This window comes from Podospora pseudopauciseta, chromosome 4, assembly GCF_035222475.1.
Source record: "Podospora pseudopauciseta strain CBS 411.78 chromosome 4, whole genome shotgun sequence".
NCBI lineage: Eukaryota > Fungi > Ascomycota > Sordariomycetes > Sordariales > Podosporaceae > Podospora > Podospora pseudopauciseta.
This window is the reverse complement of record NC_085894.1, coordinates 2,133,413-2,156,836: the sequence shown is the minus strand read 5'-3', so window position 1 is coordinate 2,156,836 and position 23,424 is coordinate 2,133,413. Positions and strand designations below refer to the sequence as shown.

At 54.0% G+C, this 23,424-nt stretch overlaps 8 protein-coding genes and 1 non-coding gene across 9 annotated transcripts; 2 read left to right on the top strand and 7 right to left on the bottom strand.

The window, feature by feature from the left end:
• Positions 1 to 590: 590 nt before the first annotated feature.
• QC763_409370 (uncharacterized protein) lies at positions 591 to 2,891 on the bottom strand (the record flags this gene model as incomplete). The annotated part of the gene is made up of 2 exons (XM_062912563.1): positions 1,407 to 2,891; positions 591 to 1,347 (listed from the first exon to the last, which is right to left on the bottom strand). Exons 1-2 carry the CDS (start codon positions 2,534 to 2,536, stop codon positions 591 to 593), a joined length of 1,887 nt encoding a protein of 628 aa, XP_062765784.1. The 5' UTR covers positions 2,537 to 2,891.
• Positions 2,845 to 4,972, top strand: QC763_409380 (uncharacterized protein). Its single transcript, XM_062912564.1, has 3 exons — positions 2,845 to 3,274; positions 3,340 to 4,460; positions 4,516 to 4,972. Exons 1-3 carry the CDS (start codon positions 2,940 to 2,942, stop codon positions 4,656 to 4,658), a joined length of 1,599 nt encoding a protein of 532 aa, XP_062765783.1. The 5' UTR covers positions 2,845 to 2,939; the 3' UTR covers positions 4,659 to 4,972.
• A 326-nt stretch (positions 4,973 to 5,298) lies between these two features.
• Positions 5,299 to 6,243, top strand: QC763_409390 (uncharacterized protein; the record flags this gene model as incomplete). The annotated part of the gene is made up of 2 exons (XM_062912565.1): positions 5,299 to 5,692; positions 5,765 to 6,243. The coding sequence occupies exons 1-2, from the start codon at positions 5,353 to 5,355 to the stop codon at positions 6,241 to 6,243; spliced, it is 819 nt and encodes a 272-aa protein (XP_062765782.1). The 5' UTR covers positions 5,299 to 5,352.
• Positions 6,244 to 6,267: 24 nt separating this feature from the next.
• On the bottom strand, positions 6,268 to 8,853 carry QC763_409400 (uncharacterized protein; the record flags this gene model as incomplete). The annotated part of the gene is made up of 1 exon (XM_062912566.1): positions 6,268 to 8,853. One exon carries the CDS (start codon positions 8,851 to 8,853, stop codon positions 6,268 to 6,270), a length of 2,586 nt encoding a protein of 861 aa, XP_062765781.1.
• A 959-nt stretch (positions 8,854 to 9,812) lies between these two features.
• Positions 9,813 to 10,289, bottom strand: QC763_0066370 (uncharacterized protein; the record flags this gene model as incomplete). Its single annotated transcript, XM_062905917.1, has 1 exon — positions 9,813 to 10,289. One exon carries the CDS (start codon positions 10,287 to 10,289, stop codon positions 9,813 to 9,815), a length of 477 nt encoding a protein of 158 aa, XP_062765780.1.
• An 891-nt stretch (positions 10,290 to 11,180) lies between these two features.
• On the bottom strand, positions 11,181 to 15,041 carry RGT1 (Glucose-responsive transcription factor). Its single transcript, XM_062912567.1, has 4 exons — positions 14,940 to 15,041; positions 13,513 to 14,668; positions 12,401 to 13,461; positions 11,181 to 12,346 (listed from the first exon to the last, which is right to left on the bottom strand). Exons 2-4 carry the CDS (start codon positions 14,490 to 14,492, stop codon positions 11,352 to 11,354), a joined length of 3,036 nt encoding a protein of 1,011 aa, XP_062765779.1. The 5' UTR covers positions 14,493 to 14,668; positions 14,940 to 15,041; the 3' UTR covers positions 11,181 to 11,351.
• Positions 15,042 to 15,283: 242 nt separating this feature from the next.
• QC763_409420 (uncharacterized protein) lies at positions 15,284 to 20,644 on the bottom strand. The gene is made up of 5 exons (XM_062912569.1): positions 20,404 to 20,644; positions 19,589 to 20,242; positions 16,056 to 19,373; positions 15,862 to 15,993; positions 15,284 to 15,786 (listed from the first exon to the last, which is right to left on the bottom strand). The coding sequence occupies exons 3-5, from the start codon at positions 19,269 to 19,271 to the stop codon at positions 15,667 to 15,669; spliced, it is 3,468 nt and encodes a 1,155-aa protein (XP_062765778.1). The 5' UTR covers positions 19,272 to 19,373; positions 19,589 to 20,242; positions 20,404 to 20,644; the 3' UTR covers positions 15,284 to 15,666.
• A 146-nt stretch (positions 20,645 to 20,790) lies between these two features.
• QC763_0066340 lies at positions 20,791 to 20,901 on the bottom strand. Its single transcript has one exon. It is a non-coding gene; the product is annotated as a tRNA-Leu (tRNA).
• Positions 20,895 to 23,179, bottom strand: QC763_409430 (uncharacterized protein; the record flags this gene model as incomplete). The annotated part of the gene is made up of 3 exons (XM_062912570.1): positions 20,895 to 21,808; positions 21,870 to 22,995; positions 23,098 to 23,179. The coding sequence occupies 3 exons, from the start codon at positions 23,177 to 23,179 to the stop codon at positions 21,103 to 21,105; spliced, it is 1,914 nt and encodes a 637-aa protein (XP_062765777.1). The 3' UTR covers positions 20,895 to 21,102.
• Positions 23,180 to 23,424: the final 245 nt, after the last annotated feature.

The following is a 23,424-nucleotide window of genomic DNA, read 5'->3' as shown; positions in this document are numbered from 1 at the left end:
TGGAGGGGTAATGTCTGACATCACATTTGATCATTTCAAGCCTGGGCTTCTTCGCTCTTTATAAATCCCCCCAACCACGCCTTTTTCCCCAATTCTCCCCTTGCAGACCTGTCTCAGGTTGGTTCGATGCTGTTGGTCCCAACTCTGTATGTACATACTGTCTATATCTCCAAAAAGATAACATCCCAAATAAACGATACTCCAAATGTCTGATGTATTCCCGACAAGATGATTTCCCGGGTCGCAAGTGCATGCACGTCCGTCCTCGTCCCGAGCGCGACCCACCCCATCCGTTCAAATCCGGCAATCCTAAAGAAGTCTCGGCATTTGTCTTGGCCTTTTTCAGCCCAGCTTTGACGTAGCCAACCAATCGGGTCACCCATTTCCCCAGTTGTTAGCTAAGCCGCACCATCCCGGCCGTTTTCTCCAGGTTCAACCACTGTTCATCTGACCTGGTCAGCTGGGGAACAGAGGCTTCTCAGCATGCTGTTCCTGGCATGGAAACACGAAATGTTGGGATGTTGGCTGCTTTGGAATGCTTCAGGGGAATGGTCCCGTGATATGTCCAGTTTTCTATCCCTGATGTATGGTCAATCCCACACAAAGTCCCCCCTTGTCTGATAGTTCATATCGAGTCGGTGATAATTGGAGAGCTTCAGTATCGGGCCAGACCAGCTCGGAGGACCACCACAGTCCTGCAGCCTGGGAAGCAGTATCGGTCTGTCGTTGTGCTTGTATGCATAACCGTCCCCAATCTCCATAAGAGCCGGCGAGACCTGTCTGCTCATGTACCCGCTGCCATCTGCCGCACGTCCTCTCCAGTCTGGGAATCCAAAATTAGGGTCGGTAGTGGGCCGGTCTGGTGGGTAGTTGTTTGGACACGGCTCCAGATTGGCTTCGATAACTCCGCCCGAAATGCCAATGTAAAAGTTGGGCGAGATGTCTGACCCTCGGGCAAGCGACCAGATGCTGGCGCTGCTGTTAATCAGCGACCTGGAAAGGTAAAATTTGGCGTTCGGTCGATAGTAGATGTGTTTTGAGAGCTCGTGGTACTGGCACGCTCGTCCTTGCTTGCACTTTTCATTGCCGAGATTTGACTTTGTAGGATTTTTCAAGAACGCTTGCGAGGGTCCTGGGAATGGCAATGAGTTCAGACACGGAAGACCTGAGGTGTGATGGTAGGGTCGTTCCCAGCGAAAGTCGAATATCTTGACGGTGAGGCCATCCCCGCCTCCGGCAACGAAGCGCTCTGTGCCGTATGTCATGAGGGCCTCAGCATCAACCCATGGATCAACATTGTCTTGATAGACAGCGTCAAACGGTGATGGTGTGCGTAAGTCTTGTAACCTACAGACGGTGTTAGTACCATGGCCAGACGCGGTTCGGAAGCTGGCAGGTTGACGCACCTGATAGTCCCATCTCGCCACGCGCTGAGAAGTAGACTGGTTCTGCAGCCTCCAGTCCGACAAACAGGTTCTAGAGAATTGGGACAGATATTTCCATTGTCCTTGAGCTCAAACTGAGCCGCGATTGATGCATTCTTGGCAGCTGTGTGATGAGTGATGCCCGTTGGTGTCAGGGAGAGGTAACGGAGAGGATCGGGAGAGCCGCTCAAAGCCAATGCAACGGTTTCGCCCTGTTCCATCCATTTGGCACGACTGAGTCTCGAGGTGTTCAGGGAGAATATCTCTGTTTTGAGATCAAATGTAGCAGATGGCTCTAGTTCGGTTGTGGCGTCCGCAGGAAGGTCGAATACGGCCAGGCCATTCCTCGTGGCAGCCGCTATTCTTGTGCTGGAACCGTGTTGGAGAACATCCAACGAACTGAGATTTTCCGGTTCTGAGCCGTTGTTTGCTTCAGATGTTTCTGGAGGACTGAACTTGAACTCCGAGATGGGCTGGCCAAAGCGATCCGGTTCCGCTGATATGAGCGACAGCGTTCCATTGTGCCTTCCAGTGACAACAGCTCGTCCGGTGTGGTGGTTGACGATCTTTACCGAGTTGACATCATCGTAAGCCGCCCTGAAGCCCAGTTCCTTGCCATTAACGCTGTGCCACGAAGACTTGGACGGCTTGTCCGGTCCCTGGCGCTCCCTATACCGGCCAACGATGTCTTCTCCGGCACCCCATACAACGAGCTCTTCATGGGTGGCTGGGTCGAAATGAGCATCAACAACAGAGTGGAATAGACCTCTCCCCCTCGCATTCCCTCGGTGCCGTCTCACCTCATCGCCGTGTGGTGAGTGTAGTAGAACTTGGAATTGCAGAGCTCGCCGGTCCCAGCATCGACTTTGCCAGGTGAGTGATTCGGCAAGTTGTTCCCAGGTGTGGCGATTTCCGTTTGGAATGGGAATAGACAGAGAGGGAAAACTGCGTTCCACGAAACGTCGCCATCCATCGTTGTTGACAGCGCTATGCAGCTTCTTGCAAGTCAAGGCAAGCGCTCGAAGGTCGCGTGCACAGTCAAAGTTGGCGAAAACCAGGAACTGGATTTCCAGCGGAAGGTCGATGAAGCTTCTGGGCACCGAGGACCCCATTGCTTCTGAAACTAAGAGCGGCCAATGAAATATACGCAGTTTGCTGTTTGTAAAGCAAAGGTTGTATGAAGATGAAGAGACGTTGATGTTGAATATCAACCGTCTGCTGCTTGCTTTTGACTTGCTTGATAGGAACCAATGACACAACACTGGATGGAACTTCTGAAATGGATTCCGAGGGTCATCTATCAATGCCGTGACTCAACTGCCGCACTAGCCACAAACGGACTAGTGTAAAGATTTTGACCAATAAGACATTCGGGCGAGTCTCAATCGGGCAGCCAGATTACCCGGCCAAGGCCAATTGACTCCCAACCTGTCTGCAGTCATCAATCTTTCATGCACGTTGAAAGCGAGCCCGCATCATCAAAAGGGAAAAGAGTCAGAGACGTTTTGGAAGCCTATGAAGATGGCTGGTGGCTTCACAGGGCTAAGTTGCGCCGCAGCCGCCTTGTTTGCTTTTCTGACATACCGTTTCATCTTTTGGCCTGCATTGTTCTCCCCTCTTGCGCGCATTCCCAATGCTCACTGGTCCGTCCCGTTTTCCCGCCTTTGGATCCTGCGGATTCGATTCACACATCGAGAAAATAAAACACTCTTTGCCGCCCACCGCCGTCACGGTCCCATAGTCCGAGTTGGGCCCAGCGAACTGAGCATCGATGACGTGGACTGTGTCCGCACTGTTTACCAGGGTGGATTTGAGAAGACTTCGTGGTATTCTGTTTTTGACAACTATGGGTATGGCACGCACAGACAGCAATCAATCGTCTTGCTTTCTACTTGTGCTTACACACTTTCTAAAGCGCTGTCTGCATGTTTTCGGCAAGACCTTCTGCCGAGCACTCGGTACGGAAGCGGTTGATATCCCATGTCTACTCCAAGTCATACATGCAGTCGAGTCCGGCGGCTTCAGCCCAAGGGCACGCCATTCTTTCCGAGAGGTTTCTGCCGATTCTTGAACGGTCCGCCAAGGATACCCAGCTTCCCCATGGCATCGATATCTATTCGGTGTTTATGGCGGCAACGATGGATTTTATCGCCAGCTACCTCTTTGGGCTGAGGAATGGAACCGACTTTCTAGGCGACAAGGCCTACAGAGAGCACTTTCTCGAGCTGTACAGGGCCCGCCAGGGTTATGGATATTACGATCAAGAGATGCCACAGTTCACCAGACTCTGCCGCAAGATTGGCATTCCCTTTTGCCCCAAGTGGGTGGATGCAGCCAATAAGGAGCTTGGCGACTGGTGTCTACGGCTCTGTGATCAGATATCCGCCTCTCCCGACACAACTAACACTGACCCAAGGGATGAGCCTGTAGTATGGAAAAGTCTAGTTGCTGGGCTTCGGAAAGATGAAACTACGAAGGGCAAGGACTCGCTCCTGTATCCGGCTGTGTCCAACTTCCGGCTGTCAGTTGCATCAGAGCTTTTCGACCATGTGCTGGCAGGCCAGGAAACGGCTGGCTTGGCCCTTACATATCTAACTTGGAGGCTATCACAGTCATTGGAACTGCAAGAGAAGCTGAGAACTGAACTTCTGGGCATGACACCAAACCTGCGACAGCGCCCAGATGGAACGATTGATATGCCGGATCCCAAAAAGTTGGACAGTCTCCCTCTACTTCACGCCGTACTGACAGAAACACTACGCCTTCACGCGCCAATCCCTGGGCCACAGCCACGTCAAACTCCTGAGGCGGGCTGTCGTCTAGGCTCGTACCATGTACCGGGTGGCGTGAGGGTGGCAGCTTTGGCCTATACTCTCCATCGTGACGAGGCAGTCTTTCCAGATGCTGAGAAATGGGACCACACTCGGTGGCTGCCGGGGACGGGAACAGAAGACGAAAGGAAACTGCGGAACAGGCAATTCTGGGCTTTCGGCTCAGGCGGTAGGATGTGTATTGGGTCCAACTTTGCAATGAATGGTGAGTTGTGCTCATGCTTTTGATGGCATCTCTGCCTGTCTGACGTCTTCAACAGAGATGAAACTCATGATCGCGGCCATCTACTCCAACTACACCAGCCACATTGTGGATGATGAGGGTGTAGCGAATCAGTCAGATGGGTACACCTCACGTCCTGCAAACGAGCAGTTGTATCTCCGGTTCGAGAAGGTTGTATGACGCCGAGCGCGCGAGCATTGTCTTCCGTTACACCATCCCCGGAACAAGAAAGCCAGATATACAACAATCTGGATAGCCTCTTCACCCAAGACTAATTTCCAGTCTTGGGCCAGACCCGACTGTACGATAGCGATAGCATTTCCAAGACATTGTCGGCTGCGAAGTCGACTTGTACATACAACTACGGCGTGGACATAATAACTGGCACTGCAAAATACTGAACCAATCTTCGAAAAATATTTGGTAGCTCTTAAAAGATAAATAATAGCCTTCCTAGCTATCCTTTTAAGCCTGTTCACTATCCTTTTAGGCCTCTTAACTATCTTTTTAAGGCCTAACAATACATAGTTAGGACTTATCAATATACAAGGCATTTAAGGCCTATTTACCATGCCTCGAAGCCTTGGTTTTACCTCATGATCTCTGTTATTTGGTCTATGTGTGCTCACTTATAGCTATCACAGATCGAATCATTGCTTTTTTTTTTTAAAAAAAAAAAAAAAAAATTTGTTCAGGAACCTGGAAATGTCAGCTTGTCCCAGGGTCTGAAGATTGTTGCAATGTCGCAAGCCCGGCAAAACTTCGCATTGACCACTTCAACTTAAGACTTCTCATTTCCATCTCACAGCCTGCTTCACACCCACAAAAGCAACTCTCATCCACCAACCACTTCCAAAGACATTATATCACCAACATGTCAGAAACCCGAAAAAGAAAACACCCCGCCAACGAGTCCAGTATAAAAAGGACCAAATCGAGTAAAATGCCGAAAGAAACACCGCCCTCAAAACCGCCATCACAACCCACGCCATCACAACCCACGCTATCCACCACTCCCAGCAATGACGGCCCCTTTCCCGTAAACTGGCCCAAATCCCTCCCTTTTCTCACTACCCCCGCCTACTCCCCTCAAATAACACCCTCCCAACTCTCCCTCCTCCGCACCCTGGATCCCGACCTCCCCACCATCCCGGGATCTTTCCCCCTCGGGCCAGCACCTCACGTCAAAATAACCCCCATCACTGATCCAAAACGTATGTCGCGTCCCCCCCCCCCTCTCCTCTTCACCCTCCCCCATTTTTATTCCCCTTCTAAACCCCATTTAGATCCCGCCCACGGCCAATCCGGCCTCTTCGCAACCCAACACCTCCCCCCAGACACCCTCATCCTCCCCTACCTAGGCCACTACCACCCCGGTTCCGGCCCCGGCCTCCAAGACGAAGATTACGACTACACCAAATCAGACTACGACCTCTGGCTAGACCGCGACGCAGATGTCGCCGTCGACGCAGCCAGAGCTGGCAACGAGGCTAGGTTCGTGAACGATTACCGCGGTATACCCTTCACCCCCCCGGAGCCAGTCCCCGGGCAGAAGAAACCACCAAAGCAACAAAAGGGGAAGCCAAACGCCGAGTTCAAAGTCGCGTGGGATGAGAGGACGGGACAAAAGGTGATGAGCGTGTGGGTTTTGCCTAGGGGAAAAAAAGGGTTGAATACCGGGATCGAGAGGGGGGAGGAGGTGATGGTGAGTTATGGGAGGGGTTTTTGGGAGGGACGGAAGCAGGAGGGGGAGGGTGAGAATTGAAATCTGGGATTGGAAAAAAAAAGGCTATTCTATCACGAATCCGCCGCCTTCTTCTTCTTCTTCTACCATGAACCCACCCCCTTCCCCTTCATCATCGCTGTCGAGGTTGGTGGATGGGAAGAAACCACCCCTTCCGGCTGAGTCTTCATCTTCGTCATCGTGAAAGGGAGTGGCGGTGTCGTCGAAATCAGGCATGTCTACCTCTTTGGCTTTACCCTTGTCTTCTTGCTTTCTGGCCTCGGCTTCCGCCTCAGCCTCCTCATCCACCCCATCCATGATCCTCTCCCTAATCCTCAACCCCTTCAACATTCTTCTCCAGACGGCGAGCAACATCCTCGTTTTTCTCTCCTGCTCCTCCTCCACCTCCATATCTTCTAGTCCTTGAATAACCGCCTCCATCGCCCCCTTATACTCAGCCGCAACCACAACGCCCCTCAACACCGCCGTCCCCTGCCTCCCCCTAAACTCAAACCCCGTCAACGCCGGCGCAGCATCGATCCCTAGTACGAACGCCGCCCTCCTCGCCCTCTCATGAGGTAGATGCACCCCCCCCCGTGGAACCATACTCGGCACATAAACATCCACATTCCCAAACCTATTCCTCGGCACTCTTCCCCCCACCACCGGAGGCGGCACATACACCTCCGTCTGACTCTCAATAAAAACCGGATTCCCTGCCCCTTGCTCCCCCTCCTCATCATCATCACCATCACCCAACCGCCCCTTTTTCTTCCTTTTCATCTTTGGCAGCACCTTCACCGGCACCTCCCCACCCTTCACCACCCTCCCCAACCTAAACCACCTCTCCCTCGTCCTCGCCACCTTGACATCCCTCCGTCTGTAAATCCTCTCTAACCCCCCCCTCCCCCCCGCACTACCAACCGTCCCGCTAACCTGCGCCCCTGGCACCAAAACCTCATTCCTCCTGAGATGCCTCTCCAAAGCATAAACAGGATGATCCCTAAAATCCATTACATTCCTCGGCATCGGCTCCTTCAGCTCGGCCGCTTTCAGCTCGTTGAGTTCAATCTGCAGCAAGTCCGTCACGGACGGGGGCTGGTACCTCCTCAGCGCGGCCCTCAGCCAGCGTTCCCCTTTCAGGCCGTTGCGTGACGAAACTAAGCCGTCGATTCTCCACCGTCTGGTTTTTGAGTTGTACGCTTTTGCGTAACGGCGGGTTACGTCGAGACAGGAAGAGTCGGGGTTGAAGGCCACGGCGTAGGTGAGGGAGTTGAGGAGGTCAGAAGAGGGGGGTTCGTAGACCTTGGGATTGAACTGGGAAAAGGTGACTAGAGGATCGACAGGGTGGTATTTCTGGTGGGCGTGGTCGAGGATTTCGACCCAGCAGATTGGAAAGGGGGATTCGCCTTTGATTTTTTTGACTTGGGTTTTAGGGGCGGGTAAAGGAGGGGGGGTAGAAGGAGAAGGGGCGAGGAGGGAGGGGATTTGGTAGGATGTTGCGTCTGGGTGGCCTAAACGGGAGCGGGGGATTGTGCCAGGGGTGGTGGGGGTGAATTTTGTTTCGTGTTTGGCCACGGCTGCTAAGTATTGCTCTGCTTTGGAGGGTTGTTTAGCTTTCGGCGTGGTTTTGGATGATGGCTTGGGCATGGCCGGCGCCCCTGCGACGCAGGCGAGGGGTTGGAGGGAGCAGACCAAACGGGCTTCTACTCCTACCGAGCGGAGGAGGGCGCAAAAGAGCTGGGCGCCGACATCGCGGGAGCCGCGGAGGGTTTGGGCTGCTTTGAGAAAGTCGGCTTTGTTGCGGGTGGTTTCCGCGTCTGGGGGTGGTTTGTAATCTTTCAGTTGGTCCAGATTTTCCGCCCAGAGGGCTCTCTGTAGCCCTCGCTCGGTGATCTCAAACCTGGTTCTGAACACCTCCTTGGCCTCGGAGATACCCCTTCTCAGTGATTCAGTCCGGCTGAACTGGTTCAGACTTGCCCTCGGACGCAAAAATCCTACTGTTTTCTGAGACAGCAGCGGACGAAGAGCATCTTGAACCTCGGGGTCGTTGCACCACCGGTTCCTCAACTCTACGTGAGCCAGCAGACAGAGAAGATGAACCTTGTGTGTCTCTATACGACGGTCCTTTTCCTCCCTCCCCAATGCCTTGCGACGGTCTCCTTTTTTCGGAGCCAACGAGGCCATATAAGCAGTAAGATCAAGATCCAACGTCTTCGGCCCTTCATATCTTGTGTTTGCTTGAGCACCGTTGATATTGACGTCCTCAAACTGGATATCATCGTCATCGTCATCGTCATCCTCCTCGTCATCCGTGTCTCTAACCATGGTCTGGATAGTCAGAGCAGGTATTGGAACATCTTCAAACTCAATCTCCTCATCATTGCCGTCATTCCCAGCGTCATTCTCCTTGGATGGCTTGGCGGGTTTCTCCCCGGGTCGTTTCCGCTTTCGTGGCGGTTCTGTTGGAGTGTCTTCATTTTCTGCGGCAGCTTGTTTCGCTTTCCTCACTTCCACCACCATTTCTTTGACCACATCGGGAATAACATCATTGTCATTTTTGGCAGCTGTCCTGCGAGCGCTGGAGCGGGTGGCGCGGGTGGTCCGTGGGCTGGGGTTGTCGATCGGGGCGCTTCGTTTCCTTCCAGGCATGATGCGAACAGCAGTGCTCACATGGGATCTGTGATGAGATCAAAGTCAGAAGGCTGAGATGCACGCTGATAAGTCTGCCTGTCGCGATGGCCGTTTGGTTGCGTGGCACGGAATGTCGCGAAATCACGTGTGTCTTCTCAGTAAGGAACTTAGTGGTATGACGTAGCTGACAAATGTCTTGACGGATGCTCGCAGACCGGCGGCCAACTGCCAAGCTGAAAGGGGGACTCACACACCAGCTCCTTCCTTCTTCGACGACATGTCTTGTTGTATGTGTGGTATCAGTTGATGGCTATTGCTAGTCTACGGCACGAAAAAGTGATTAATTTAAATTTGAATCAGAGTTCAAAAACCCCAAACCGTTCTTCTACAACACTCCTTACAACCGATACCTCCCGCTCCCCATTTCTCAACCACTGAGTTTGATTTACATCCAGTCTGGTTTTTGGGCGGTTGTCTTCTTGTGTTATTTATAAGAGGCCCTGGACATCTCCTAGCGAGTGTTTATCATTTAGGAACCAACATTTGGTCCGTGTACGGATTTAATCTTTGGATTTCATCCCAGTGCTTGGAACTGTTTCCTAGGCTGGACCTGTCAGCAAATATATCAGGTCTTCAGAAAGCGGTCCGACTCACCATTTGCGACATTCCTTCTCCTGGCTACTCATGTCCCTCGGCTAGCCATATCTCAGCGGCTTGGGAGAACTGGCTGCCTTTCATCCCTCGACCCGCCACCGTTGTCTTCCTTTGACTAGCCATGACAAGCATGAGGCTTCTCTGCCCCCCCCTCTCGAACCAGTCTGCAACGTGCCCGGAGCCATCTGATTGCCAAGTTGCTAACCATAGAGACGGCAACGCTGATATGAGGCTTGTAAATGCCAGGCATCTTCCCCATCGACGCTTCGACAACCCTCAAACTTTGATCGGCCTGTCAACCGCATTCAACTCATCCTGCGGTTTCATCCACCGCCAACCCTCCCTCTCTGTCGCTTAGCCTTCGGTTCATCCTCCTCCCCCCCTTCATGTTTCCGTTTATGGCTCTCCAGAGCTTTCGCAGCCTTATTATCAACCTGCTTCTCCAGCTGCCGCCTTTCCCTCTCCCTTCTCCTCGCCAACTTGAGCGCTTCCTCCTCCTGCTTTCTCTTCGCATCCTCTGCCCTCCTCCTAGCCTCAATCTGAAGCCTTTTGATCTGCGCAACACGCTCTTCCTCCGCCCTCCTAGCGTGCAGCTCCATCTCCCTCCTCACCCTCTCGGCCTCACGGGCGGCAGGGTTGGGGTCTTTTCTCTTGCAGTCTGCGCAGATATCTTGCACGTGCACCTCGTCGTGGTCGCCGCCGGCACCGAAGCAGCCGTGGCCGAGCCTGGCGCAGGGCTCGAAGCGAAAAAAGGCGCGGTGATTGCACTCTAACCAGACTTTGTCTTTCTGCATGCACATAATTTTTCCCTTGGATTGGTTTGGTTGGTGAATTTTTCGTTTGCCTGACACGGGCAAGCAAGAGGGAGGCAGGGTGGGGTGTGTGATAATAGGGTGTGTGGAGATGGTACAATGTACGCTCCGTCGCCTCGGATTTCTTGTGCTAGCTTGGGAGGTGATGGTGCCATCAAAAAAATGTCATGCAAGGTGAGTTTTTTGTTTTGCGTCGGGGAATATATATATATATCTTTTCTTTTGGTTGGTAAATATATGCTGTTGTCTTTTTTGGTGATGGATGCAGATCAGGAAATTTGGGGAGGCCCAGGCAACTGAAACGACTAGGGAGGAGTTGGGGTTTAATTGGAGCTTTTGGAACAGAGAGAACAGAAGAGCTATTTTCTCTCGCCGTCATCTCAATGTCTGGTTTCTTGGAATGAACTAAATGGGATTTGTTGGCCCCCCTGGTCTCTAACATTACTCGGGGGGATTGGTGACAAGTTGTCATTGGCTTTTTTTGTCGCGTTGGGAAAAGCTTATTTGGACGACGTCGGCTTCTTGAGGTGGGATGGAGAATCCAGGTGGGATTGGGGGAGTTTAGGGGTGGTGTTGCCGCAGGGGGGGTTATCTCGCCTGGTTTGCTACAGCTTTTGGTTGCACCGATAATACTGTCATGATCGTTTTCTGGTAGGTAGGTAGGGTCGCTCAACGATAAAGACTGCGACTGATATCTTGAAAAGGTAACCTTAAACTGAAAGCAACTTCCAACCTACCTCCTTACAGTCCCTTGCGAATCAGACCAACAGATACACGACGGGGTTCAAGTGGGGACATCATCAATGATGATCCTCATCCTCATACGACCTAGCATCTTCTCATCATTCAATAAGACTAACAGTAAAAACACAAACAAAAGGGTATGATGTATTCTCCTAACCTACACTCAATACCGCGCCTCGGCGCTATCCCTCGCTCTTGGTATATATATTTTTTCACCAACCGCCGCCCCCTCCGCAATGACTAAACATTCATATTATACCAGAAACTCCAATCCACTACCTCTGCCCCATCAGCATCATTACCATCCTAAACAGCCGCCGGCGGTGGAGCCACCCCCAACGCCATTTGCAGTCCCAACCCAATATCCCCTCCTTGATGCCCTCCTTCTACCTGCGGGTGAGATTGTAACTGCTGCTCTTCCGTCTTAGACACACCACCTTCCCCAACCGGAGCAGGAATCGTCTCCGCCTCGCCAGCAGCAGACAAGCCAGCACTGTTGATAGCAGCAACAGCCGCAACAGCAGCAGCATGAGCAGCTCTCTCCTCATCCTCCTGCGCTCGTTGTGCCTGCCCAGGATCCGGCTCATCATGCATGACCACATCCTCCTGTTGTCCTTGCTGGGCCTCCTGTAGTGGGGCCTCGGGCTGCTGTACCTCCCCATGATGCTGCTGCTCCTCCTGCTGACCATGCCCCTTTGCCTCTTCTACACGACCCTCCTCATCACTCCTCTCCCAAAAAGATAAATACCCTTCCCCCAAAACCCTCCCCATCTCCCCTCTCCCCTGCCCATCCCCCGTAGCCAACTCCGCCAACCGCCTCAACCCCTTCCCCCTCCTCACCCCTTCCAACCCTCTCCTAACCTCTTCATTCCAACTCGAAGCCGCAATCCTATACTCCAACAGATACCCCACCAACTCCCCTGCCTCCCCTTCCGTTTCCTTTACCCTTCCCAGCTCCACAAGCGCCACTCCTACCAGTCCCAAAAAGTGATGCGTCAAAGGACAAACAACCTCGTGACTATTCGCCAGCAGCGATACCTGGCTCTTACACGCCTCCAAAATCCGCAACGGTACGCGAGAGGCACCCACCAGCTGCCGTAAGAGTTGAATATGCCAATAGGCCATTTGCACCACAGGGCCAGTGCTAACCGCCCCCGTTGGAAACGCCAGCCTCACCATCTCCGCTGCCATAAGGGCATAGTTCTCCGCCATGACGAGTGATGCCGAAGCCGTAAAGGGATCGAAAGAGTTTCTCATTGTGGAGATCGTAGGGATTAAGAAGCCCAGCACGTGTGAAAGTCCTGTCCACATGTTAGTCCATAACCCCCCTCAAGAAACGGCACAGTGCAACTCACTTATAAGCTCCCACACCCCCTCCCCAACCACCGCCTTCAACCCAGGCAACACAACAACCGTGTCATTCGGCATAAACGTCGGCCTCCCCCTCCCCGCCGCATCCCACCTGTCCAACGTAACCAGCACCCACCACGCCCTCAACCCAACATTATCATCACTGTTCGGATCAAACCCCTCCTCCTCCACCTCCGGCACCCGCCTCGTATGCAACCCCATCGCCCACCCCAGACCAACCGCTTGTCCGAAGACCCCATTCTTCCATTTTGCAGTTCCAGCTAACACACCCTGGCAGTCATAAGCAATAATCAACATTACTAACCCCTGCAACGTGAGTAAATCCTCTGGCGGTGACCTCCCCCCTTGAGCGAGTTCGGCGGAAAGAAGCCGACTGGCTACCATCAAATCCCCTCCTGGAACTTCTGGTGAGAAAGGCCGTATCATTGCAAAGAAAGCCTGGTGGAAGGCATTTTGTAATGGAAAACTCGCTTGCCAGAGTAATGACTGTACACGAGCCTTTGTAGAAGCCAAAACAGGAAATGTAGGGTGAATAGCCTCGAGATATTTATCAAAGGTCGCGTCATCGATTTCGGGAAGTTGCTGCTGCTGCTGCTGCTGCTGCTGCTGCTGGTGGTCAGGTTGATGACTTTGACCAGTGGTTCCATTGGGTGATATTGAATCCATCAACCCATCTGCTGTCTGAGACTGTAGACCTAGCTCGTTGCCCGAAGGAAAGGTAGGCAAAGGGGGCATAGTCTTCAGCGCCAAATCATTCGCGCTGGCTGGATTCGGCGGCCTAAAGTCTGGGTGAACATAGGGTAATATTGGCCTGTGTTCGGTACCATATGTGGTTGGGATACGATTTGGAGAAGCAGCCGTAGCGTAGGGATCGGCTGAGATGCTCGAAAACGGACGCTTCCGACCGTCGTCACCCAGGACTGGGGAGGCAAAGGCCTCAGAGGATGACCTGCGGGTGGTATCTTCCAACCCGTCAGCAGCCACGTTGCTGTTGAGCTTCCCTTCGATGGAGTTGATCCTGTCGGCCAGTTCTTTGATGTACCTACTACATGTCAGCCTTGTCCATGTATCCTAATTAGCATGACGGATTACTTACCCTTTACTCGGACCACGCTTCTGAGGCACCCGACTGAACAGACACTGAGCACTAGACCTTCGACAATTCGAACACGCCTGTTCACTCGCTTCCGACTGCGCATCACACTTGATCTTCTTCCTCCTACACTCATCACAGGCCCGAGATACCTTGGATCGCTTCCTTGGCGGAGTATTATCCGGCATCTGATATGTCGGGTGCACACTGGGCATGTGCTCCATAGACAAATGCGTCGGGAGATGTGGCGGCGGCGGCGGATTCTGAGGAAAATGGTGCTGTGTCTGAGTCTGCTCATGATGCGGCATCACATTCTCAACCTGAAGGCCATGGTTTTGCAGCTCATGGTTATGAGCCTGGAGTTCATGTTCATGACCCTGAAGCTCATGGTTGTGATCCTGGAGCTCATGCTCATGGTTCTGGTTCTGAAGATTATGATTCTGATTTTGCAGTTCCCGCTCATGATTCTGAAGCGAAGCCTCGAGCTGCTCCTGAAGGTTCGGCACCGATGGAGCTTGCACCTCCGCTTGCTGCTGCTGATGCTGCTGATGTTCCTCCCCCAGCTGCTGCGGCAACGGTTGCTGTTCCTGCACCTCGCTCTCCACAGTCGCCATATCAGCCGGCGCCATCATCTGGTTCATCCCCTGCGTCAAGCCCTGCGTCAACTGAGCCGCAAGCTGAAGCTCATCCGCGCTGACCTGTGGCCTCGAATCATGCTGCTGCGGTGCAGGTGGCTCCTGCAGCTCTTGAAGCTCATGCAAATCGTGATGTTCCTCGTGCTCATGATGCTCCTGATGCGCCGTCAAGTTCGGCAATCCATCCGGCACCTCTTGCCCCCCTTGATGAGCAGCCATCTGCCCATCGTGTTCGCGGTGGTTGGCAAGCTGGTAGTACTGGGCATCGGCGCTGTCGACCATAGGCGAGGGATAACTCTGTTGCATGACGACACCCTCGGCATCCGGGTCTGGTTTTGTGACGTCCATCGCAGTGGGCCGGTCGTCGTGCCCCAAAAGCGCCGTCCTACACCAAAGCTGAAGAAACCTATCCGAGCCTCCTTCCACAATCCATACAGTAGAAAACTCTGCTCGGTGTGCTCTAATGGTCGTCGTGGTCTAATCGGAGGATGCGACGCTTGGTATAAAAAAGAACAGACTAGTCACTAGGGGTCATCAGTACTCGAAAGAAATCAGTGCATAAGAGTATAACAATGGCTCAATTGAGGCTTGCTATCGCGTCTCGGTATACGACTACATGATGCTGGCTCGCGGAGACAAGAAGACGACAACATGAACAAGACAGAAAAAAGTATGCTATGCCGTGACGGCGACAGCAATGCCCCAAAAAGATGGGTTTGCGGCATTGCGTGGCAGGTATTGAGGCTGGTGCTATGGCGATGTGGTAGCGGGAAAAGGATATGGCTTGAAACATACCTTGATTCGTCAAAGGAAACTATTCCAAGTCGGATGCGATTTCGTCGCTGCGGAAGAACTGACAGCTCCGAGAGGAACGGAAGGAGTTTTCACCGCGTTGGCAGACCCGAATTATTTTTTTGGGGCACGCCGAAAATTTTGCACCACCCCACCACCACCCACCAGCCTCGACTCAACCGAGCTTCTGCTGGGCTGTGGCTGGAGCTAGAGCTGACTAACAAATCAGGGGCTGTTCCATCGATGATGACTTCACCTCACTGTCCTGCAGCATTGCATTAAAGCCAAAAGATGTTGTGTGTGTGTGTGTGTCTGTGCATGATCAGTGTAGCCAGTCTACAAAATAATAGATACACAAGAGACAAACTCCCGTATTAGGTAGGCCCCCCTTCGACTTACTGCCTTGAACAATACCTCACCTTCTTCCCCCATTTCCTTTCAGCATCCAAACATCATCTCCTCTTGGCAACAACAACAACAGCCGGATGTCCCCATCACCAAAAAGAAACCCGCCCACAAGCATAAAAAGCCGAAGGGTATAAAATAGCAACTAGCTGAATGCGAATGTACACAACGATCGGGCAGCCCTCCTGACCTCGGCCACCCCCCCGCCGTCCGCTGGAGAACCCTCCTCATTACAAACTTTCCCAGCTGCCGCCCATCGCTGGAGCAGCCGGCTATAGCAACAACAGATAAAATCACAAAGAACCGCAAGCCGAGCACCGTCCGACTAGGCTGATGACGCCTGTGGCACGCCGTCCGTGATGGACTGGAGGATTCGCTGGTTCGACTTGGCAATGTCGTCGTCCAGCTCGGCAAGCTGGCTGATTCCCGCCTGGGCTTTAGCGATCTGCATCACCCGTCCTGCGTTAGCCAGTCTCAGCCCAAGAAAGAGAGGGTTAGAGAAAATATTGGTAGCTCGCACCGAAGCTAGCGCCGCCGAAGAGTTGTCCAGCTCAGGCTCACCTTCCGCTGCGGGTACTCCATTGCTCCCATTCTCCTCCGCCGGTTGCGCAAACCGGCTCGCCGCGAGGCCCTTGGCGGGTTCGCCCTTGGTCTGCAAATCGCCATCCACGTTAGTGACTAGAACCATGGACCCCGTGGTAAGACAGCTTGTACCTTGACCTCTGCAAGCTCGGCCTCCCGGATCTTGAGCTGCGCCGTGAGCTCTGCAACCTCCTTGTCGGCCTCGGATACCCGCTGCTCCGCCTCAGAGAGCCGCTGTTCCACCTCGGACAGACGCTTCTCCAGCTCGGCCTTGTCATTCTCCAGAGCCGTCTTGCTGTTGCCATGTTCCACAAAGATATCGTGGAGATCCTTGTAGTCGGCCTTGCCAACCTCGACCTTCTTCTCTGCTTCCTCGAGATCCTTTTGAACAGCAGCAAGCTCCTGCTCGAGAGCGGCAACCTCAGCACTGGCCTTGCTGGCAGCTTCCTGCGCCTTGGCCACATCCGCGTCGTAGCGTGCCTGGAAAAAGCTAACCTGCTCGCGGAGGCCATTAATCTCACTTGTATCTTGTTTGGCATTCTTGACAGCGTCCAATTCCGCCTGGGCAGTGAACTTTTCCATCTTTTCCATGGCAAGCTGGCCACCCATCTCATCCACCTCTTGCTGCAGCTTGACGTTCTCCGCCCTCAGAGCCTCAGCGGCCGCCTCAGCATCCGCCTTGGCCTGTTGCTCCTTCTCCAAGCCCTTGAGCTGGGCCTCGGAATCAGCGGCATATTTGGCTTTGATCTCGGCAAGGAGGCTGTCGTGACGAGCATTGACGGCTTCCAACTCGAGATTGTGCTTGGCCACAGACTCGGCGTTCTTTGCCTCGAGTTCGGCATTTTTCGCTTGAATTTCCTTGACCGATGCCTCCAGTTCAGCAAACTTGGCTTGAAGCTTGGCCATTTCTACCTCGCGGTAGTCAATCAAGGCCTTGGTCTCAGCCCGTTGACCCTCGCTGTCCTTCAGCACCGCTTCCAGCTCCTCAGCCATGGCTTGGGCAGCTTGTAAGTCGCCTGTCAGCTTGGCAACCTCCTCCGCATGCTTGGCTCGGACCTCGTGCAGCGCCTGCTCCAACTCCTCAGCGTGCTTGGCCTCGACTTCCCTCTCGAATTGCTCCATTCGGGTTTGGAGGCTGACATCTCCAGCGGACCGAGCGGCATCGAGTTCTGCGGCGTGGCCTGCTTCAAGATCCTCGAGCGCCTTGGCCAAACTGGCGTTGCTCTCCTCCTTCAATATCTCAATCTGCTTGCTGTGGCTCTCCATGAGAGAATGAATCTCCTCCTCGCCCGCCTCCTGGGCCTGCCTTGTGGCGCTCTTGGCGCCTTCCAGCTCTTCGGCATGGCTCGCACGCAGAGCATCCAAAGCTTGTTGATGTTCTTCCTCCTTGGCCTTCAGCGCGTTGATGGCATTGTCGCGTTCGGCTTTGGCAGCCTCAAGAGCTTGTGCGTGACTTGCTACGGCCTGCTCGCGAGCCTGAACAAGCTCGGCATGCTTGGCCTCCAATTCTTCAAACTTTCTCTTGAAAAAGGCATCCCCACGGAGATCCTCAATCTCCTTTTCGTAGTCCTGGCTGATCTGTTTGAGTTGTTCATTGTGGTGGTCGGTTTGACTGGCGTGAGCAGCTGTCAGCTTGACATGATCTTCTGTCAACTGGGCATGCTCTTCCTTGAGCTTGGAAAAAGCAGCCTCGTTGGCAGCAGCCTCCTCCTTCAAGCCGGCCATAATCTTCTCGAGCTCAGCGTGAGCACTCTGGGCCTTGCTGAGCCCGTCCCGAACGGCGGAGAGTTCAGACTCGAGCTCAGAGTTACGCGTCTGCAAGGCAACGACTATTTCGTTCTTGCCCGCGATCTCAGCCTTGATAACATTTCCCGCCTCCTCGGCAGCTACGAGCGCTTCCCTAAGTCGCGCAACCTCATCCTGCACCTCCTTGTCCAAACGCTTATTCTTCTCACGCAACTCCTCGAGCATTTCGTTTCCTCTCTCCATCAGTTCCTTCTGAGTACCAGCAGATTCAAGCTTGACCTGCTGGATCTCCTCCTGATGCTTCTCCTTCAATGCGTGAACATTTGCCTCGTACTGTTCACTCAAGGATTTTCGTAGTGCCTCCAGCTTAGCAGTGTTTTCCTCTTCCGACCCCGAGAGGCTCTCCTTGGCGTTCTTGAGCTCAGCCTCGTGGTCCGCCTGCCGTCTCTCGAGTTTCTGCTTGAGGCTAGCAATCTCGGCCTCGGCCGTTTCCTTGGCACTTGCGGCAGCAGCAAGCTCACTTTGCTTGGCGGTAAGCTCGGCCTGGACGGAGGCCAGCTGTTCTTCGGTTTCTGTGACCTTCTTGTTCAATTCCTCGATCACGGCGGCATGCTCTGTCTTGAGAGCTTCCAAGACATCCTGGTCGATGACAGACTCGGGAGCTTCCTGCTTCGCTTGCTGGGCGGCACTCAATTGCTCTGTGAGCTCGTCAATCTTGGCCTGGCGAGAAGCAATCTGAGCCTCGAGCTCCGCGATTTCGGCCTCACTAGACGACAGCTTGACCTTGAGCTCCTCGGTCTCCTTGGCAGACTCGGCAGCCGCAGCGGCGGCTGTGGCAGATGTGCCCGAGGCCAACGAGGGACGAGCAGCGTGTCGGGGAGCGGCGCCAGCAGTGGAGACTCCGACCGTCGACAATCTCTTCTTAGCATCGGCAACGGCGCCGGTGGTCGGTGGTCTAGTGGCAGTGCGTGTGGTAGTCGGGGGAGCCGAGCCGGTCGTGGCTGTTGTTCGAACCGTGCCAGAAGCTGACCGGGATGCCGTGGTGGTGCCGGCGGCCGCAGGCTTTCTTGCGGCGGCAGTGCTACCGGCAATGGTACTTGTTCTGCTGGCCTTACCCGGAGAGTCAGCGGCACCGCCGGGCAGGATCGAGGTGCGGCGTGTCGCCGAAGCTGTGGGCCTTTTCTTCTCATCTTCGGACTGGGAAGGCTGGGAGCGATGGGACACAGAGGAAGCGGCGGTGCCTGGGCGCTTGGGAACCGTAGAACCAGCGGCCGTCCGTGTCGTCGAGGGTCTAGTCAAGCCACCTGCGGTGCCTATTCGTGATGCGGTTCCAGCAGCTGGCTTGCCAGTGGCACTGCTAGTCCCGGTTGGACGGCGGACACCAGCAGTAGAGGTCGAAGCGGTACGTTTCTTTGCAGCGGCGGCTTCTGCTCCCGCGCCAGCCTTCGCCTTGGGAGAGGTGTCGGAGCCAGACGGTGGTGCTGGGGGAGGTGTCGGGGTGGCCTCTTCTCTTGGAGCCGCTTGCTGCTCCTGCTGCTCCTCCTGCTCCTCCTGCTGCTGCTCAGGGGCAGGAGTCTGATCTTTGGTCTCGACGTCTGACATGATGGATGGATGGATGGATGGTGTAGACAGGACGGCAATGGATGCTGTTCTTTCAGAACAGGAAGGGGTAGGTACTAGTAGTTAAGAAGATGGCCGTGTTAACTGTCGGTCGAGCTTGGTGTCAGTACGTAAAAGTGGTGGTGGGGACCAAAAGAGATTATGTGCAATTAAAAGACTCTGGCTTAAAGAACAGGAGAGAACCATAAAGGGATGCCAAAAGTAAACAAGACGATGGAAGAGGTCAGAGTCGACCTGGCAGCTTGAAGTTGACCCTCTTTTGAAAAAAGCATGTGGAAATAACAACAAGAGAGACTCACCTGGAATTGCTCTCTTCTCAAGTCGCAATCGACGTTGAATTGGCTGTTGCCGCGCAGGCCGCAGGAACAGGAAGCTTTGGCCCCAACTGCCGCCGCGATGGAATCGGACGATGGCGGATAACACAACAGATGAGGTACAAGGTAAGGCAGGAGCACAGCACGCACCGTACCTGAAAGAGGCCAGGCGCGAGAATGAAAGTATCCGTACCTGCTGGGCGATTCGTCTTGGAAGGTTCAACAAATGCTGTGAGAAGGAGGATGAGGAAAAAAAAAGAGGAGCTCAGTGACTGGTCACTCGCTTCCAGAATGCCTCAGACGCTGTTGCCCGCGCCCCCAGAAAGGGAAAGGCGCGGGTCCAAAGTGGGCGACCCTGGGGGAGCGGTGGAGCGGTGGGCAACAGCCAGTGGACCCGTGGAGAATCAGCAAGGAGGGGCCGAACAGGGGTAGCTCCCTTTTCTCACCTCCCCTTGAACCTGTTCCAACCATTCAGAGTTTCCATGTGAGCATCCCACCTGCTGGATGCATGACAAGTGACTGGCGCGGTTATTCTGATCCATTCAACGGCGGCAGTTCACATGGTAGTACTAGAGTACTTCAGATTCCAACGTTTCGATGATGACTCGGAACCTGTCCTGCAATGCGCGGCTGAGGCACCTGCGGATGTGTCAGAATGGTGCTACCCAGCCGGGATTTTCGTGGTGATGCTTTTTGTCAGTTTTTGCCATCAGACCGGGAAACCTGTTGCCCCCTTTGCACGACACTCAAACACACTTCGCCATTCCACAACGGAAAAAGGAGAATAGGGGATCACGAACTATCGCGCACGCCAATCACCCATCCTGGCCACACCAGTCCGAATCGGTGCCATTCTGCGCGCAAGCTTCCCAGCTCCCCGGGTCGGCACGGACAGGTCCAAGTGGGTTCATCAGGGACGAAGCGAAGTCGTCAACAGAGAGCCCTGTGAAGATCAAAGTCGAAGATGAGATGAAGACGAGCATCGTTCTGGCCTCGCTGAACCCAAACGTGAGATCGGAATATTTGCAACATTTGCTAGGTTCTGAGTCTTAATGAAACGGTCATGTGAATTTAAGGGGTGGAACTCATCCCCATCAGTATCATTTTCCTGGCTGATGCGCCGTCACCTTTCTTTATCTCGACGATCATGAGTGCAACGACCAGCCTCGATCTTCAACAAAGCATACGGTGAGATGGCCGAGCGGTCTAAGGCGCCACGTTAAGGTCTTCCTTAATCAACATCTTGTACAAAGATTCCGTGGTCCGAAAGGGCGTGGGTTCGAATCCCACTCTCATCATTATCTTTTGCAAAATTTCTCAAGTATGCATATGAATCTTTTTTGCCTCCACTCTAAGCCTTATCAAGAACATCTTATCATTTGTGGAGGATCTCCATTCTTGACCTCAAGGTGAGACCTGTTTCAGCCTGCCACTGCTTGTTGAAAACAAATTGGTACCTTCAGAGAACTATATGGATACAGAAGATAGCAGCAAAAACCCTACAATCTCACCACACTTACATCTAGTATACCTTCCGCCTTGCCCAGCTCTTCAAGCAGCTCACCAGTCACGTCTCCTCCTACTCCCAAAATCATAAGTGCCTCCTTCAGCCCGTTCTCCGTATCAACCGGCCCATCAACAACAGCCCGCCTTGCCTCTTGATTCAGTCCCGCAACCTGCATGAAAGTGATGTTGATCCCATGCCTACCCAAAACCATACCGACATTCCCAATCTTGCCTGGCTCGTCATAGTTGTGCAAGATCAGCAGCGTCCCTTCTGGCTGGAAGTTGGCCGCAAACTTGTCCAGCTTGGAGATGAAGACAGCGTTCCCACTGACATAGCCCTCAATGATCTGCTCTCCCCCGCTGGCCCCGTCTGTGCTGATGCTTCTGAGAGTGACAGCACTGGCGTAGGTGCTTGGAGCCGAGGACCCCTCGTCACGAACATGCCTCTCATCAATGGCGATACCCCTTTCTTTGGCAATGATTGTAGCGTTGACAATATTCACATCTCGTCCACCGGCGTCACTGATGGAGCTGACAAGACCCTTGACCAGGGCGGCAAAGAGCGGACGGGTGTTGCTCACGCTGGCAAGATCGCCATGGTAGACGAGTTCGAAGCGGCGGCCGCCAATCATGCCCCTTTTCTTGTCGCCTGCGTTGGTGGCGTAATGTTGGGTGTAGAGACTGCCAATCTTCTCGACCCTATCATACCGTCAGTTTCCGACCGAATGTTGGTAAGGGAATAAAGAGGGTCAAAACTCACAGCTTCACAAACGGCTGCAACCTCCTGTACTCCTCGGGCAAGATCAGCGGGGCGTTTACTGCTGCTGTCGGGAGGCCACCACCTAGGATGACAACCACCTGCTTACACACATCGATCGAGACGTTCTCCTGTGCTTCAACCGTGCTGGCCCCCAAATGCGGCGTGCTCACAACCTTTGGATGCTGCGCCAACCTCGACGGCACACTCCCCTCCTTTGGCGGCTCCTGAGTGAAAACATCTATCCCCGCCCCCGCAATCCAACCCTCATCCAGCGCCTTCAACAACGCCTCCTCATTATACACCCCACCCCTCGCCACATTCAACACCCGTGCAGTCTTCTTCATCTTCCCAAACTGCTCCTCCCCCAGCAGATTCAACGTGCTAGCCAACAGCGGCGTGTGAACAGTCAAGAAATCCACCTGAGGCAACAGCTCCTCCAAACTCCCCACCAACGTCACCCCCGCAGCCTTGGCCACATCAGCCGAAGCATACGGATCAAGACCCAAGACCTTCATCCCCAACCCCCCGCTCGCAACACGGGCTACTTTGAGCCCTACCTTCCCCAACCCAACCACACCGAGCGTCTTCCCCCCTACTTCCACACCCACAAGCTTTCCCCTCTCCCACTTCCCTTGCTTGAGCGTCCCATCTCCGCGGGGGACGTTTCTCGCCGTGGCCATGAGAAGAGCGATGGTGTGCTCGGCCGCGGCGAGGATGTTGCCGCTGGGGGAGTTGACAACGATGATGCCCTGCTCAGTCGCGGCCTTGACATCGATATTGTCAACCCCCACCCCAGCCCTGGCAACAACTTTCAGCTTGGAGCCAGCTGCCAGCAGGGCAGCCGTGACTTTCGTCTCGGACCTCACGATAAGCGCTTGGTACGACCCGATCCTGGCCGCGATGTCCTCTGCGGAGAGGGACCCGGGGGCAGGGTTGTCGATTATGAAGCCCGAAGAGGACAGGAGGGAGAGGCCTTCGGGGGAGAGCTTTTCCGGGACGAGGATACGGGGGGTGTTGTTGTTGGGGGAGGAGGAGACGGGCTCTATGGCGGAGGGGGCCATGATGGTGGTTAGGTGTGGCAAATGCCCAAGAGATGTTATGCTTTTGGTATAAAAGACGAATGGAGCTGGTGGATGATTATTAGCAATAGTTTAACACACAAGACAAGAAAAGGGGAACAAGAAAGGGACAAGGTCGACGTTATATACACCACACCTAGCTACCTTACCTACCACAGCCAGCCAGCCAGGGCAAAGTTGCGGGGTTCTAGACAACCCTCGCCTCGTCCCCCCCTTTCCCCCCTCTCTCATACACACAACAGCAACGCGAGGTAGGTAAGCTCCGTTTCACGGTCCGGCCCTTTCTGATCTCAAAGTCACGACATATGCGGGATACCCAAAACAGGACCTCTTCGCGTAGGTGCCCTGCAGGCCCAAGTCGTGAAAGCCAATGGATGGATTGTACCGATGACCGACATACATCTCATCTCCAAAGGAGAATGTGACAGAACGGGATGAGACGGGGGGGGAGGGAGATGGGGGTCGGTGTCGGATTT

Excerpts from the sequence above, each read along its gene's own strand:
- QC763_409420 (XM_062912569.1), bottom strand. The coding sequence starts at position 19,271 with ATGTCAGACGTCGAGACCAAAGATCAGACTCCTGCCCCTGAGCAGCAG. Across the intron at positions 15,994-16,055 it reads CCGAGCTTGCAGAGGTCAAG|ACCAAGGGCGAACCCGCCAA; the intron begins GTACAAGCTGTC and ends GGCGATTTGCAG. Across the intron at positions 15,787-15,861 it reads CTTCGGCGGCGCTAGCTTCG|ATCGCTAAAGCCCAGGCGGG; the intron begins GTGCGAGCTACC and ends CGGGTGATGCAG.
- QC763_409380 (XM_062912564.1), top strand. The coding sequence starts at position 2,940 with ATGAAGATGGCTGGTGGCTTCACAGGGCTAAGTTGCGCCGCAGCCGCC. Across the intron at positions 3,275-3,339 it reads TCTGTTTTTGACAACTATGG|CGCTGTCTGCATGTTTTCGG; the intron begins GTATGGCACGCA and ends CACTTTCTAAAG. Across the intron at positions 4,461-4,515 it reads GTCCAACTTTGCAATGAATG|AGATGAAACTCATGATCGCG; the intron begins GTGAGTTGTGCT and ends CGTCTTCAACAG.
- RGT1 (XM_062912567.1), bottom strand. The coding sequence starts at position 14,492 with ATGGACGTCACAAAACCAGACCCGGATGCCGAGGGTGTCGTCATGCAA. Across the intron at positions 13,462-13,512 it reads AAGCGTGGTCCGAGTAAAGG|TAGGTACATCAAAGAACTGG; the intron begins GTAAGTAATCCG and ends GCTGACATGTAG. Across the intron at positions 12,347-12,400 it reads GGGGGTGTGGGAGCTTATAA|GACTTTCACACGTGCTGGGC; the intron begins GTGAGTTGCACT and ends ACATGTGGACAG.